Source organism: Phaenicophaeus curvirostris, chromosome 5 (assembly GCF_032191515.1).
Source record: "Phaenicophaeus curvirostris isolate KB17595 chromosome 5, BPBGC_Pcur_1.0, whole genome shotgun sequence".
Classification (NCBI taxonomy): Eukaryota; Metazoa; Chordata; class Aves; order Cuculiformes; family Cuculidae; genus Phaenicophaeus; species Phaenicophaeus curvirostris.
The window spans coordinates 44327564-44344407 of NC_091396.1; the positions used below are offsets into that span (position 1 = coordinate 44327564).

The 16844-nt window shown below is 48.7% G+C and overlaps 2 protein-coding genes across 2 annotated transcripts in view; one reads left to right on the top strand and one right to left on the bottom strand.

Annotated features, from left to right (window-relative positions):
• The window catches only part of MLH3 (mutL homolog 3), a 140653-nt gene that overhangs the window by 65587 nt on the left and 58222 nt on the right, over positions 1-16844 (bottom strand). The window lies entirely within an intron of this gene.
• DLST (dihydrolipoamide S-succinyltransferase) lies at positions 1111-16682 on the top strand. The gene is made up of 15 exons (XM_069858605.1): positions 1111-1255; positions 5005-5038; positions 6340-6388; positions 7431-7486; positions 7848-7922; positions 8286-8341; positions 9042-9153; positions 9657-9806; positions 10094-10179; positions 10712-10809; positions 12614-12744; positions 13312-13385; positions 14173-14256; positions 14791-14958; positions 15464-16682. Exons 1-15 carry the CDS (start codon positions 1187-1189, stop codon positions 15596-15598), a joined length of 1377 nt encoding a protein of 458 aa, XP_069714706.1. The 5' UTR covers positions 1111-1186; the 3' UTR covers positions 15599-16682.

The following is a 16844-nucleotide window of genomic DNA, read 5'->3' on the forward strand; positions in this document are numbered from 1 at the left end:
CAATCTATATTAGGAGATTATTTTGAAGGTTGCAGTTTACCATTCATAAATGATTAAGCAATGGTTAGATTAAGGATATGTGCATAACCTTGAGAAATGCCTGGCTGCCAGACAGCATTTAATGACTATCCCAAGATAATTCTCAAATTCTGCAAATAGATTCCTGGGGTTTTCTTCCACTAGTGGTTCCTCACCTGGAAGCAGGCAGAAAACAGAAGCCAGCTGGGGGATTCTCAGACGTTTTCAACATACAGACCACACCTGAGGAACGGGGACTTACTTGTGGGCTCATTTGCCACAGTGAGATGATCTCCTTGCCGGTTTCTAACCATGCAACATCCCACTGGCTAGCGCCTGTGGCAATATCACCCTATAAGAGCCCAACACCACAATCTGTCAAGTTGAGCAGGAAGGACACCAGTACGGCTGCCCTGCAGGAATCCCAGTTGGATTCAATGAAGAGCATCATGAAATGGCCCCCCTTGGTAATATGCAAGTCTGTTTATGTACCAGGTGTCACAGGTAACTTGAAAGGTAGATTATGTACATAACTCACAATGTGAAAGCCCCTGTGCCTGCGTGTGCTGGGGGCTGAGCAGCACACAGACAGGCCGGCAGGGCCCCGCAAAGGTACCGACAACCAGGACACATGGCACAACTAAGCCACCTGCCTGCCACCTGGCCCTTCACGCAGCGCTGACGGACACAGTTGGTGTGGGTCAGCAAGAGGCTCCTTGAGGTCCCATGGCCTGCCTCTGCCCCGCAGCCCCTACCACATGCCTGTCCCCAGCCCATCCCTGCTCAATAGCCTCTGCCATAGGGCTGTCCCTGCCCTGTCCCCAGCCCATCCCTGCTCCATAGCCCCTGCCATAGGGCTGTCCCTGCCCTGTCCCCAGCTCATCCCTGCTCCATAGCCTCTGCCATAGGGCTGTCCCTGCCCGTCCCTGCCCCACATTCCCTGCCATAGGGCTGTCCCTACCCTGTCCCCAGCCTGTCCCTGCCCTATAGCCCCCGCCATAGGGCTGCTCTCCCCCCGCAGCCCGCGATGGTGCCGCCCCTCCCCGTCGCGCCCCACCCCGTCCCGGAAGGGTTGGTTCGGCCCCGCGCGCTTCCGGCTCGCGCCGGGCCTGCTTCCGGTGTCCGCCCTCCGGCTCCTCCCGCCGCCGCCGCCGCTGCTGCCGCCGCGATGCTGCTGCTGTGGCGGTCCCGCTGCCTGGGCCGGGCGCTGGGCCGCCCGCTGCGCGTGCTCCGGCAGGTACGGCCCCGCGGGGGGGGATGGAGGCGGGGCGGCACCGCCAAGGGCACCGGGACGCGTCCTCTCCCCCGCCTCTGCCCCGGCGGGGACACGGGCGGCGCTGCCCACCCCGGCCTCGGGCCGCGCCCCCCGCGCCCCCCACTCCCCGAGCAGCCGTCGAACGGGTGCGAACGGCAGCGCTGATCGGCGCCGGGCTGCGCCTGGGCTGGGCTGCTGCCTCTCGCTGGCTGCGGGCCGCGTCTGCCCTTTAAACGGCGAGCGGGCGGCGCTCCGAGTGCGCCGCTCGAGCCTCGGGGCAGGAGGTTTGATTTTATCCTCCTGTGAATGCAGGCGGGCGAACCTTCACGGCTTACTGTAACAGAACCGTTTAACGATGTCTGCTTCCCCACCGGGCTGCTGCACGTTAAGCGCTCGTCTCTGAGCACTGCAGATTTCTATTTATAAATATACGTGTCCACATGTCTAGCGGTATTATAACCACTTTACAACCACCTATATACTCATATTTTGTTGTACGTAGATACAAACTAATTATAGTGTGGCTTAAAATAAGCTTGTTGAAGTGGTATTTTAACAATAGCTTTGCCTGCTCTCGGTGGTGCTGTGTAATTATACAGAACAGGGAGGGGGAAGCCAGGTGGGATATTCAAACCTTTTACAAAAATAGTCTGTGCTTGGAGAGGTCACAGGTGTGCAGCAGGGGGATGAGTTAGTTAACCTGTTGGATGTACTAGAGAAGTGGAGAAATCAAGATTGCTGTAGTGGTTTGATTTCCATTTGAGTAGGGTTGTGGGAAGTAAGTTTTGACAAGGCTTTTTGGAGAGACAGAAAGAAGCACCAGCTTGGCAGATCTCTGATGGCAGATGTGAGAACAAGATGCGTGAGAAATTCAGAAGTGTAGGGCTGAATGGGAGAACAGTCGAGTGAGCAAGAAACAACAAAGGTAGGGAAGGGTTGGCTGGATTTTGATGGTCTCGTAAAAGACAAAAAGGTCCTGCATCCCAGCAGGTGAGACTCAGTGGAAGGGGCAGGGGGGCAGCTGTTAAAGGATGATCTGAATAAGTCCAGACAAGAGCTAATCTGGAAAAGTACGGTTTGATCACAAGCTGCATTCAGTGCTGCGAGAATCAATTTGTTCTGTTTATCTGGGGAAGAGTTTGTAACAAACTTTTTCTTCCCTTTTGATCCTCCGCATGTGCTGGTGGAGTTCTCAGCCTATTGGCTTAGTTACGATATTCATTACTACTCAGAATTATCACCTCTGTCCCATCTCAGCATCTGCCCTGCCATCCTATATATAATTGTGTTAAAAGCCATGAAAGATGTCCAGTGGGTTTTTAGTATGTAGCAGTGGTTTGCACTCATCCCTGTTGCTAAAGTGGCAGCTTTGTTCCTTCAAAGAAGCCAGGGATGGAGATCCAATGGGTGCTTTGTCAGCGTAGCTGCCCAGTGCAGGGATTCTCTTTTGCAGTGTGGAAATTCTGCTCAGTTTGTGTCCTTGCCTGAACTGATCCGCATTCACACTGCTGGAGAAGAAATCTGTAGGTCTGCAGGCTGTCAATTTAGCTAAAGGGTTCCATACGTTATTTTAGTGTGCAGTGATCTACTGGAAGGTGATGGCTCCTTGAAAGGTGTGACCTGGCACGCTGTGTGCCAGGGTCATTTTGAGATAATAAGAGTTATAAAACCCGTTTTCAGAAGTCACGTGAGCATGGGGGGAAAATTAATCACTTGGTTTGTGAGTCACTAGATAATTAGACCAAGATTTATTTCTCCGAGCTAAGGCTGTCTGTTTAAAGTGACCCAAAGTGCTAATGCCAGCTACCGAAAACCTGAATGTTTCCATTTTCACTGAAGAAGTTCCAAAATCAGGCAGAGTGCAGATTTAGCCACATGATACCAGGAACAGGTGATTCCTTCAGCGAAAAAGGAAACAGGAAGCGGTCCTGTCAGGCATTTCCTAGAGCTGTACAGACGTCTCTGAGGTACTGTATTTAAGAGATGGACACACAGTGGTTCCACAGAACACAAGACAGAGGAATCTCAGTATCTTAGTGGCTTCCTCCTCACATTAGAGCTCTTTCTCTTGTTTCTTACCCTAGGAGACAGAAGGGTAGAGTGATAACACTTTTTTCCTTAATTTTGCAGCAGTTGTGGGCACAGACTTGGTATCCCTCATTTAAGGGCACTGCACATGTGTGTTCTCACAACCATTTATTTTAGGACAAGTCTTCTAAATTTCGTATTCTTTTTTAACCTTATAAATTGGTCCTGAGCAAATAAAATTGGCTGTTTCTGCTATAGTCTAAGGCTGTTCCTCTTCCTTAACAAGTTGTTGTCTGGAATTCTAAGAATACCTTTAACAACTGTTTTTATAAAGCACCCAGGAAAACCTGAATTAGTAGAGAGGAACTTGAGTCACTTGATATATTATTTGTGATTTACTTCATTTTGTCTGGGACACTACAGAAAGCAGGAACTAATGTATGTGCTGAGGATTGTGCTGCTTTAGATGCTTGACCAAGCGGAGTTAAGTTGAAGTTTATCTTACTGATCCCAGCTTAGGGTTGGCTCTGCAGGAACCAGATCTGAGTTAGCAGGAGTCCAGTGTTGCTCCAAGATAAAGTGTTGTAGCGTTCACAATTACTCTGCAAAGACTGCACAGCGATCCCTGCTTTCCCTTCCCTGGCCGGACCTGGGGCAGGGGCTCCAGCAGATCCTGCAGAAGCTGGTTTTGCAGGACTGTCAGTCCAGGATTGTTAGTCCCTGTGGTGGACCTGCAAGCAGGGAAGTCCCATGGCGCTGTGCTGGAGCTCCTGAGCTCTGCTGGACCCATGCTGGCTTTGCAGCAAGTCAGCCTACCTGCCTGCATCCTTGGCACAGCTTATCAACCCTGTGAAACTGCCCATCGATAACTGAGTTTACTGTGCATTGATATCCAAGAAGTCAAATCCGTCAGTGAGTCTGGGTAATGGAACAGCCAAGGAGTCAATCCCAGACCTGTTAGTAGTTTTGATTATATGAAGTGTTCACAATATGTTTTAGTCATAGTTACTGTGATCTTTTCCTATAGCTTTCAAAGAGCTCTTAGGTTCTCCAGAATTGCTGGTTCGATACTGGAGGAATGTATAATAACATTAGGGAAAGTAATAGGAATATCTTGAAATATCTTTACTTTTGAGGATGGTTACACTGAACTAGTTGTGCAGTCAATGATTACATGGGTATGAAGTGAAACATCACTAGAGGGTGGAATTTCTGGGTCACTGAAGGTGGTAGAAATTTTGTCATCAATGGAAATCCTGGCCTCTGTAGTTCAGTGGCTCCATAGTCTCAAAATAAATGAACACCCCTCCAGGTGCTGCATTCATGATTGTAGGAGTAAACATCTTGGGTTGTTTTTCATTGTATCCGGTAGCAATCCTTGACCACCTCATTCCTAGCAACTTTTAGTGAACATGTCTTTAGAAATCTTTTCCTTCTTAGAGAAAAAAGCGTGGATGGGAAGGTCAAAACAGCTGGGGGCTCAACTGAAAACGAAGTGCATCAGGTTTAACATCATTCAGCAGGAAAGCATTCTGGAAGGAGACAAAGCAAAGAGAAAGGTGTGCACACTGTGGGAAAGTAGCTTGCCTGCAGCATGAAAATGATGGGTTCCATCTCTGATCCAGGTCTCGTGGGAAAACCAAAGTTGTCCTAGGGTGGATCTGTCTTTTTGCAATACTGATAGTTCTTCTTCTCTCTGGCAGGGGAACTGTACTCTGGCAAGACGTTCTCTGTCTGGTGAGTCTTATGTGTTTATTTCACTTCAAACTACCTAGGCAGAGTAAAGCAGATGATGGAAATTTGTAATAGGTTTGATTTTGGTTTATTTCTGTCATTAACGTAATGAAGACACAGTTGTTGAAATGAGCTGTGTTTCCATGTGAGTGCCTCCTTTGTGTAATGTACATGCTGCCTGATCCATTCGGCTCTGGTGAAGATTTCGCAGCAGCATGCTATATTTCAAGCATTGCAGTGTTTGAAACGCGTGCTGTTGCAGAGCCTAGCTCTTTGATAAACTCCTTTGAAAATGATGGGTGGATGTTAAGTGGCATATCAAATTGAGTATGCCTGTGAACTCCTTTTCAGTGCTTAAACTGGATTTCTCCAGAGCTCTGTTTTTTTCTAGCTGTACATAGCGTTACATCACTCACTTCTGAGTCCACTTTGAGAAACCAGTTAATTCTGCTTACCTTTTCTGGTTTCTAGAGTTCCAGTGTCAGCCCTCTATTAGGGGTTAGTGTCAAAATTGTATTGCCTTTTTTTAAAAATCAGGCTTTGTGTAATTGAGATAATTATGTTCTCCAGCTCCAATGCTGAATCTCTTTAAGATTAGTCTGGAAAACTGCCCAGTGCCCTGCAAGAGACAAAGGACAGGAGTTCAGTTTGTAGTAAAAATTGCAGTGTCAGGGCATGTGAGCAGTGTGGGAAGGGGACAGTGGGATATGTGAAACTGAGAAGCTATGCAAGTACCTCCCTGCTGTGAGTTTTAAAGAAATGTTCTTGTTACAGGGGTGGGCAGAGAAGGATGATGGTGGCAGCTCTGCCCTACACCCTGTTTTCATTCTTTTTTTCCTCCTTACCTCTCTGTGCGACTGCGAGGCTTCCTGGGGATGCCACTTAGGGGACTGATGCCTTGCTCCTATTAGGAACTCCTTTGTATTGGTGAGGGTAACTCAGCAGCAACTGAGGTTTTAGCAGTCCTGGAGATGTGCCTCCGAGCTGTTCCCTGGTTTTGATCTTACGGGGGTAGCTGCTTCTTTGTTTGCCCTTCTCAACGTTATCTTTATTAGCTTTGATGTCAAGATGCAACTTTTTCCCATCTCTGTAAATTTAGATGAAGACAAGGCCACTGTTCTTGGCAAGTTCTGGGCAGGTTTGGTGGCATGGAGGTGCCTCTATATGACTGTATTCCCCAGTTAGTCCCAAGCTTCTTTCAGAATGGACAGTGATGTCTTCTGCAGTCTTTTACCAGGCCGGGACACTTGAGGGCTGGATGGCTGGATAACATTCCTGTGGGGTAACAGCATTCTCATTCACAGGTGTGGCTGGGAGCCAGGGACTGGCTTACACCAACAGCCGGAAGCTTGTGTAAGTATCCTCAGGAAAGCTGGGATGTGTGGAGGCTGGGGCTGCTCCAGCCCTGGTAAGATCTTGGGACTGGGAGGCAGAGTATGGTTGACTGTCAACGTGACTGGCACGTTGTAGGAGCGTGGAGCTGGCCCTGGCAAAGTCCAGGTTTTGCAGATCGGGAACTGTGGAATGCTTAAAAAAAGTAAGCTTTGTTTGGAACCAGATACTGAGGCAGGAAAGGGATAATAATGAGTAGGTTGCTGATAAATGGATCTCTACCCTTTGATTATCTGACTAGAACTCTTGTCTGCTCTGTGGTGGCCTCCTGGCAGGATTTCTATCAGGAGAAGTGGTGTGGTTCAGGGAACTCTTGTTCATATGGCGAGGTTTGCATTGCTGAGCTGGCCTTGTAAAAAATTTATTTGGGGAAATAATGTTAAGATCATACACATAAAAGCCTGAAATGTTGATCTGTTTGGACCAAGTAGCCTGTGTTAGAGGAAATGCTAAAGCTTATTTGCTTCAGATTTTCAAATGTGGTGTCAGTTGTTATAAAAAACATCCTTTGGAACATTTGGGATTACCAGGTCCCTGTGAAGGGACGTGGTGGAGAGAAATAGTTATCTCTTGGATGTGTTTCCATAGGCAACTTATGGGGCTTTCTCTTTTTTTTTCTTTTTTTTTTTTTCTGTAGAGGTGGCAGGCCTGATCTGGAGGTAAAAAATGGTTACTGTGCTAGTCTTGGGTGTAGCATTGGCTGGCTGAGTCACCCTTATTTAAACCACAGGGGTTCTGTTGGGTTGTGTCCCTAAATTAAAATCCCATAAATGTCAGTTCTCACCACGTAACGCTAGCGATGGTAAGCTGTAATGTTTCCTTTCTTCTTAATGGGATTGTTGCAGCTTGAACAGTAAGTAAGAGTCCCTTGGAATAAACACATCAGAACAGCTGAGCAGCCTTTCAGATCAGTTAAGCAAATGTAAATTCTGTACTTGAGCTTAGTGCCAGCAGCCTCCAGAGGAATGTGCTTCTGTGTTCATACCTTTCTCTCTCTCTGCAGAGTAAATAGCTCCAGTGTCTTCACTGTTCGTTACTTCAGAACAACTGCAGTATGTAGTAAGTAAAAGGTCAGGAGTCAATGGGATGGCTCTTGTGCTACCTGTTGCTGTCCTGACAATGGCTGAAGCTACCTTTTCCATCCTGGGTCTAGGCCCACTGCTGTCCTGCCTCAGTGGATGGTTGAGGGCCTATGTCCTGGGGCCCTAAAGATTTTGTCATACATTCCTATTACAATGTGACTTTCAGTCGGATGGGAATTTCTCGTGTTTAGATGTTAAACAGTGTTGAAGCAAGAAGGCTAGCATTTGATATCTGTTGACCCACACCCTCTAGCAGAGTCTTGATGACAAGAATGAAGCAATGCCGTAAGTTGTGAGCTTTGAATGTATTCAAGTCTCTCGGTCTGTCTTTCTCGCAGGGGATGATGTGGTTACAGTGAACACACCAGCCTTTGCAGAGTCAGTCACAGAAGGAGATGTCAGGTGGGAGAAAGGTAAGCAATTGCCTCTTTGCTAAAATTCTCAGCACCATTGCTGCTGCACTGGACAGCTTGGGGGTGGATTGTAGCTCATGGGCTGACAGCCTGCCCTGTAGCTTTCAGTCCTAAGGGGCAAGGACTGCAGTTACTGCCTGGGCACCTCTCTGTCATGGGGAATGCTGGGTGAAGAGTGATATTTAAACTGGAATCAGACTCTGACTGTGTAGTAGATTGATAGTTTGAGCTGGACTGTTTTTTAGAAGTTGTGGAGAGTTGGGGTAAGAAAATTCTGGGTTAGTGGGGGACACTGCTGTGGGTTAAGAGGGGAGGCTGGAGCACACCTCCCTCCTCACAGTGGTCTTCATATCTGTCATTCAGCTGTTGGAGACACAGTGGCGGAAGATGAAGTGGTGTGTGAGATTGAAACAGACAAGGTAGGAGTTTTCTGGACCAAGTTTTTTTCTAGTTCTGTAGCGGGTACCCTGTATGGCTTCTCTCCTGCCTGAGAGTTCCTAGAGCCTACAGGCCCTGTGTGTGTCTCCTGCCCATGAAGAAAAGCTTTTCTCATCTAGCATGAAAGCTGGCTGTGCCTTAAGAAAGAATTACTTGATAACTCTTCCTTCCTCATACATTTGATTAAGCATTAGTTGTGCTGATGTTTGTTAGAGCTGCAGTTCCACTCCTTCCAAATTCTGTGCTCTAAGCTTCAAAACCTGTTTGTGTTTAAACAGAGTAGAAATCTGCAGAGCCCCCAGATGTCTTCAGATTTCTTTAAATTTAATCTTTAAATTTACTCACTACTTAAAGGATTCAAGCTTTGAAGTTCTTGCTAAAGCTCCCTGGCGAGTTCTGCTTTCCATGTTGCTGTCAGGAAGATGCTGGCAGCAGGTCAGTTCTTGATTGTACCCTGGAGCAGAAAGATCAGGCTATATGTTACATTGGCAGGATCTCCTAAAACTTTTTAAGTATTGGCACAAAATCTGACGTAGGGTGTGAAAACTGGTGCAAATGAAATAGGAGAGAACTTCTGTCTGTGCCAGAATACACTGTGAGCCTGCACATGTTGGCGTCTTAATTTGGGCACTTGTTCTCCGTCCAGTGTTTGGAAGAACTTCACTGAATTTCCTTTTGCAGACATCGGTGCAAGTCCCAGCCCCAGCAGCTGGTGTAATTGAAGCCCTTCTGGTACCTGATGGTGGCAAAGTGGAAGGGGGGACACCTCTGTTCAAACTCAGGAAAACTGGAGGTAAGTCAGGCATGTATAACTTGCACAGGCCTTTCTGTTTCCACCAGTCTTTTTTCTGAAGATAGGAGGGAGAGGCATTTAGAGGGATCCTGGGAGAGCTAAGTATTTCCTCCCTCTGCCCCTTGTAGCTGGAAGAAAATACTCCTGTTCTGTTATCCATTAGAAAATCATAATTTTATTCCTTCAGAGGAGGAAACACTCCTTTTGCTCCCTCTGGAGGAGACTAAAGTTAGTTGATAGTTCCCCTGATATAACTCCCTTATCCACCCTCTTCTCTTTAGCATCCAATCTTGTGCACAGTGAGGAGACCTAGGATGGTGATGAGTAAAACAGGTTCACCATGGTATCCTTTTGTGGTTGCTCCTGTCAGTTCAGTAGTAGTGTTGAGAAAATAAAGGTGCCATGCCAGAGGGTTAACTCCTCGTATCAGGTTGATTGGACTCGGAGATCCTTGACAATGGAGGCTGTCGTTTCCCTTACCGTGGTTCTTTGTTGTTTTTCAGCTGCTCCTGCCAAAGCCAAACCAGCGGCAGCCCCTCCTCCTCCTGCAACCCCTGAACCTGCTGCTGCTCCTCCCCCTCCTGCAGCACCGATTCCCACTACAATGCCACCAGTGCCGCCTGTGTCAACTCAGCCCATCGACAGCAAACCAGGTGAGGCAACAACCGTTTTCTCCTATTTTCAAGCCTCTCTTCCCTGGAGAGAGCACATAAGGTAAAAGACAGCAAACAGTCTGGCGTTTATGGTAAAGGCCTCCCTGCGTTATTTCCCTGTGTGCTCCAGACTGGAGAGCTCAGCTATGCCTGAAACCTGCCCACCCAATCCAAGGCTTCTTCCATGATATATTGCTTGAGCAAGGAGCTCAAATGGGCTTTCTGCCTCAGGACACTGTGACCAAGCCCTGGCTTCCCTTTTTGACTGATGTGTTCTTTACCCTCAGTGTCTGCAGTGAAGCCGGCTGCAGCCCCAGCGGCAACCCCTCCTGGGGAGGCAGTGCCCAGCAAAGGTGCCAGATCAGAGCATAGGGTAAGCTGTGGGAATAGGGGCCTTGCCAGCTCTTGTGTTGCTGAGTGACAATCTGTTCTGGCATAAGCCTTGAGCTTTCCAGATGTGTCCATTCCTACCTGTTCTCACCCAGCTCAGTGGGGCTGTAACACATGGGGAAATTCTCTACAGGAGGGCACTGCTTAGGGGTGGGGTGGAGGAAGAGCGAGGTCCAGTCTGACACAGGTCTTTTCTAGGCAAAAATCTTGTTTCCAGCTCTGCTGACTGAACACAGAAGGCTCAGTGTGATCTGCTTGGTCTGTCCATGAGCCCTCAGCAAAGAGCTGAGGCTGCTGCAGCTGCCTGGTACGTTCTTAAGAGAACTCGATTCAGCAGCCTGCTTTCTTAGCGATTTCTCACATTAAATCCTGTATATGCCTGGAGTCCCGAGGAACACATAGGATCAGAAGTAGTTATGCTGTGATGAGTTTCGGCACTACTTTTCAAGTGAACTCTGTGTTAAGCTGGGCAGCTCCTTAGTGGAAGCTTCTGCTTATATCCTTTTAACTTCCAGGTGAAAATGAATAGGATGCGTCAACGTATTGCTCAACGGCTGAAAGAGGCTCAGAATACTTGTGCCATGCTGACCACTTTCAATGAGATCGATATGAGGTGAGGAGCAGATCTCTTTTCCCCTTCCAAGGAGAAACAGATGTAGGCAGTCATCTTCAAATAGCAGTCAAACCCTTGCTGGTTCTGGCAACGCGTCTTTTTGGGACCTCTTTCTTAGGTGTGTACCACTGCCTGCGCAGCTTCATCAGGGCCGTGTTGGTGTTCCCTTGTAGCTGCCTAGTGGCCTGTCACTCCTTGAGTGTCATCTGCTGCTTGTCAAAGGGGCAGTCTGATTCCTCATCTGTGTAGCTCTTGGTTGAGGGCTGGTAGATGTTAATCAGAAGATCAGGAGTGACTAGTATTACTTGTATAGTGGCTATTAGAAGACAGCAAGATGTGGCATCTCCTTTCTGCCACCCCACCAGGTTACTACATTTGGAGGTGGGCGTATTTAATTTCCAGTGAGGTCATTCCACAGGGCTTCTCAGCCTTTCAGGTGAACATTACATAGGTCTGAGGCCCCTGCTGTTGGATGGTGCAGCTTTCCAGAGATAGACTAGCATCCTTCCTCATCCCCTCCGGGCACGTGGGGGTCTCCTGACTCAAGTGCTTGCATGGCCTGAACGCACTAATGGCTTTGGGGGGTGGACAGCTTAGGTTACAGTGCATTAAGGGGAAATTGTGCCCAAATCAAATTGCCTTGTGAAATTCTATTCTGCTCCTTAAGACAAAACATGTAAATATTTGGGTCTCAAAACAATAAGGTTGGCAAAATAGTCTTGATTGGAGGGGAAGTGCTGCAGCTTTATCTCCTCTCAGAGGCTCATTGAGGTGTCACTTTACGCTGCCCTTAGGCTCTCATTGCATCTGGTAATGTGGTTTGGATTGATTGCTGTGAGGTTGACTGGTGAGGACCTGTGCTGGGGCCTCCTGCTTATCATGAGGGGGTCAGTGTCTGAAAGGAGGAAGCCATAATGAGCTGGTTTCATAGCAAACCTCATCCTCATTGCTGCAGTTCTTGTGTCTTGGGAGGCACTAATGTCTTTGGGTGGTAATCCTAGCCCTAAACAAGGTTAGGTGCAGGAAGACAAACACTCTAAACCATGGAGACCCCTGCCCCTTGCTGAAACTGTCTTTTCAAAGACTTAAGATCTCTGGAGCAGGGAGAGGTGGACGATGTAATTCCACAGCATCTGATATTAGCCTGGAATAAGGAGAGCTTGCAGCCACAGCTTGGTTGACTTTTTGTAAATGGCTTCAGTTCTAAGCAGAGGGGAAACATGATTAATCAGGCTGTGGGTGGGCTGGCACCCACTGCCATAGCATCTGGGAAGATTTATTTCGTATTCATTTAACTCACAAAGCTGGAGAGTTGGCTATGGAGGCATCATCACACTGACTGTCTCTGGACTTGCACAATGGTTGAAAACTTTTCCCTTGATCGCCATGCATCTTCTCTGCTCGTGGCATTTCCTGGTTTTTCACCCTTCTGGGGCTGGCCCAGCCATGTTTGCAGTTGCTGCCTGTGGTGCCACACTGGTGTCTCCAGAGAATCGGGAAGTATGCTACACCCCATCTGCTTGGTGGTATGGGCCACATAGGTTAACCCTGTTAAGTCTGTCCTGTTGAGTTTGTGGTCCAGGACCAGTTCCTGTTGGATCCTTTGGCACGGGGCCTTCAAGTCACCTTCAGCCAATTTCATCTGTGACATTGGAAGGATTTTTCAGCAGACCAGGGGTTTTCCAGTTGGTGGTGCACGCTTACAGTTCTTGGGGCTGGCACTGTAATCTTTTACTCTTTACAGAGTAAGGGAACCATGTTTTCTTGGACTACCTGCTGACCAGCATTATCATCTGTTTTGCAGCAACATCCAGGAGATGAGAGCTGTACACAAGGATCCCTTCCTGAAAAAGCACAACCTGAAACTAGGTTTCATGTCAGCTTTTGTGAAAGCTGCAGCTTTTGCTCTGCAGGACCAGCCCGTTGTGAATGCAGGTGAGTGGTGACCCTTGCTGGTGAGTTGCATGTCTGACCAGTGGATGTGGCAGAGCTGGGGGAGGCAGGTGGTCCATGGCAGGGCTAATAGCTTGGACAGTCAGGTCAAATACATCAGAAAAGTGAGGACAGTGCTGCATGCTGCTGGTGAGCTTGCTAATGCTAGCTATGTAGGTAGGGGACAGCTTGCCAAGAGGGGCTTTATTAGGAAGGGGTTGCCAGGAATAGGGCTGAGGCCATGCATATGCTTCCTGCAGAGGGCAGAGCCTGACGGTTGGTGTAGAAATAGCTGCTGTAGGTGCAGTGCAGTTCCTTGGGGGTGTCGGAGGTTCTGCTGAAACTCAGAAGAGGAGAATAACCAAGGGGATGTCTGAAGGTGCTTGACCTATCTGGACTATGTTTCCTTTCTCTCTATCCTGATGCTTCTACAGGTGCAGTGAGAGCTCATTCTTCTCTGAACTATGTTTGAGCTAGAGAGAGCAAGTTGTTACCATTTTGTGGTTACTTGTGGCCTGATGAGCCCTTCATCTCGGGTACTGCATGTCTAACACAGCTATTTTCTCCTAGTGATTGACGACACGACCAAAGAGATTGTATACAGGGACTATGTGGACATCAGTGTCGCTGTAGCAACTCCCCGGGTAGGTAATTTGGATGCTTTGGCCATGCTTCATGCAGCCTTGGGGCTGGCTCAGCTGCAGCAGAAACTTATGAGGCTGATCTTCTAAATATGGGTTACTGAGATGGCTTTAGGGAGAAGATGGAGGACCAATAATATTCTGCCACTGTACTAGGAGATGTAGTAATAAGGTCAATCTAGATCTCATGGGTTAATGAGTAGGGCTGAGTTAGGGAAGCCCTTTCTTTCATGGGCCCATGAGCATAGACAGCAGAAGTTTTGCATGTCCTATCCTTTGGCTAACTCTGCTGTGCTGTTCCACCGTTTCTGTAAATGACATTAATACTTCAAAGAGATGTATCTGTCCAGGGAGAATATGGGATGGAGATACAGATGTTGGTTCTGTTGTGTGGCAGAGGTTTGGCCAGGACTGAAATTCTGTCACTGCTCACAAAGTTTACAGAAGGTCCAGCATAAAGGGACTTCACTCTTCTTGCAGGGGCAGTGGCTGCCCTCTGCCTAGTGCCTGCTTTTATGGACATGGAGCTGGATCCAAACAGACCTGGTTGATTTTATGTAACAGGCTTACAAAAGCAAAGATGATGTCTCATTTGCAGTGTTGGCCCTTAGTGCATGTCATGCCAGGCTTCCCTGCAAGGTGTCAGGGTGCGATGCAGCTCTGCTAACCACCTGCTGTGTGCTGAGGAGGAGGCAGGAACTCTGCTGGGCTGAGGCCAGGCTCCTGCCACATAACAGTTATCTGTGTCGCTGCGGTGAATTTGCTGATCATGCACGTTGCTTTTCCATAGGGTCTTGTAGTCCCTGTCGTTAGGAATGTAGAAAACATGAACTTTGCTGACATCGAGCGTGCTATCTACGAGTTGGGGGAGAAGGTAAGGAAAGTTGGATTTTCTTTTTATGAAAATGGTCGGAAGGCATGGGAAGAATTGGGGGTGCTGGAGAGGGTGAGTTGATTCAGTCCCGCTGTGTCGTCATCTCTGACCTCTAACACACTCAATCATGCTGCGAGGAGTGATCCAGTTACATCAGTAGCTGTGCCCATGCCTTACAGGGCAGGCCTATCTCCTTGTTGCCCTGACCACAAACTGTATCTTAGTGGCATGGTCTGTCTTCACCTTTGTCTTTAGAGGCCAAGGCTTAACGCCCTGGGGTAGAAGTCCCTGTGTCTGTTGCAAAGGCAGGAGTTACAAGCAAAGGCAAGAGAATTCTTTCCCAAAGCCAGTAAATGTTCAGATATAAAGACAGGATTCATTTTCAAGTAATTTGTGCTGGTTTTCAGCTGGATGGATCAATAAGTGAAGCTTTTGCCATCAGTTTTTATTCCTGGAGAGAGTGAATGTCCAAACCCTTGTCCTTTGCCTTCTGTGTTCTATGTGACTTCATAAGACTTTACTTCTTTTTTGTAGGCACGGAAGAATGAACTGGCTATTGAAGACATGGATGGTGGCACTTTCACGATCAGCAACGGAGGGGTTTTTGGGTCACTCTTTGGGACACCTATCATTAACCCACCCCAGTCTGCCATCTTAGGCATGCACGCCATCGTCAACAGGCCTGTAGCGGTGGGAGGCAAGGTAGGTGGAGCTGCGTAGGAGGTTTCAGTGAACAGAGGGGAGGACTCAGTGGGAGGAGGACCACAGGCCATACGCTTTTACTAGGAGGTTGGTGTCAACTTCTAAAAGGCTTTACTGTGAAGAAGGAGCAGAGAGAAATGGATATAGGGCAGCTTTGCTGGCACTGGTACTTGCCTGAGGTGTGCAGGGCACCTTGTCCTATCCGTGCAGATGAGAACTGGAAAACCTGCTTAGGTGCGGGGAGAGGAGTAGGCTGTAGCCTTTGTGCTAAATAATGGCTCCAGAAAGGGACCTGGTCTTGTGTGGTGGGGACCCAGCCTGGCTGGTGGTCAGTGCCTGGGTGAGTGAGTGTGGGTGAGTAGTCCTGCAGGCAGGACATATCCAGGAGGGCCTGAGCCCTGGATTCAGGAGAGGAGAAAGCTAGCCCTCCCTTGAATTCAGAGGAGGGCACCATGCAGGCAGAAGGGCTCAGCTTATTAATGCCTGTCTCATTCCTTCCCTTCAGGTTGAGGTGCGGCCCATGATGTACGTGGCATTGACGTACGATCACCGGCTGATTGATGGCAGAGAGGCAGTGACTTTCCTGCGCAAAATCAAGGCAGCAGTGGAAGATCCCCGCGTGCTGCTGCTCGACCTGTAGAGCAGCCACACCCCCACACAACCCACCCAGGGCAGGGCCGCAGCACCAGCAGGGGCAATGCAGGGCATTCAGGAACTGGTAGGAGTCATTCCAGTCTCCCTCTCTCTGCTGTGATCGGAGCTGTCCCAGAGGGAATTGAGATAGCTCCTACCTCCTTTCCTATTCTATTTAATAAAATTTGTCTCTCACGAGGATTGCTGTGCAGTGGGCCAACCACTGAATGGCACTGCCTTTCCAGAGCCGTCTGTATGGCATCCTCTCCCTCACAGCACCAAACTCTCACCTCTAGCTTGTCCTATACCACTGGAAACTGCTTATTGCTGCTGTGCTAGGGTACCCTACCCTGCTGCTCCAAGGCAGGTTCAGCTTTATTTCCTAGCACTGAGGTTTCTGGGAGGGAGAGGAGAGGAAAAGCCACTGTTCTGTCTCTGTTTTGCTTGAAAACATTTCATACTCACCTGCCTTGCAAGGGCAGTCTGGGAACCCCTGGGCCACTTGCAGCACGAGTTTTGATCGGAACAGTGCTTGAGGTAGGTGTCATGCCCCTGGCAGTGCCCTAGTTACACTCCCTCCACAGACAGGAATGTAGCAGTGGCAGCTCCCCTGCTTTCCCTTGGAAGTTGTCTCTCTCCAGCCTGGTCACTGCGGCATGAATGTTCACGTCCGGGTGGGCAGAGCCTGGGACTTCTGTGGAGGTAGCACTATTCTTAGTGGGACAACCCTTTCACCATTACAGGCCCAACACGGTGATGAGAACCAAGCCCTAGCAGTTGTCCTTGAATCATGGCTCACTGACAGTGGATCCAGCTGCTGGCTTCCTGCGTGCAAGGGCTTGGCCTGCTACCAGCAGAGACACAGCTGGGGAGGGCCAGTTCTTTAAGTGTAATGTATATCCCAGCCCACAGCTGCTGGTTTTGGGGGGAGGGGGGCAGTCCTTAATCCGATAGCGCACACATGTATTGGGGAGTGAGGGGGTTGCTAGTGCCTGCAGAGTCTATTACTCTTACCCTCTACACAGAACTTGTAACTAAAATGTTTAACACAGCGGATTTTAAATGAAATAAAACTGGGCAATGACTGCGAAGTGAGGTGTGTTTGAGGGGGTGATTGGCAGCTCCTGGGCGAGGACTCGCATCAGCAGCTTCCCTAGCATAGCATAAGCATCTATGTTAACTAATGGTGAGAGAGAAGAGGGAATGGGAGCTGGGCCCATCCCTGGTGATTCTAAACTGAGGCATCTCTGGCT

What these genes read in the sequence shown, in the direction of transcription:
- DLST (XM_069858605.1), top strand. Translation starts at nt 1,187, where the DNA reads ATGCTGCTGCTGTGGCGGTCCCGCTGCCTGGGCCGGGCGCTGGGCCGC. An exon ending in AGATGTCAGGTGGGAGAAAG is followed by an intron (nt 7,923 to 8,285) that starts GTAAGCAATTGC and finishes TCTGTCATTCAG; the next exon opens with CTGTTGGAGACACAGTGGCG. An exon ending in GTGAGATTGAAACAGACAAG is followed by an intron (nt 8,342 to 9,041) that starts GTAGGAGTTTTC and finishes TTCCTTTTGCAG; the next exon opens with ACATCGGTGCAAGTCCCAGC.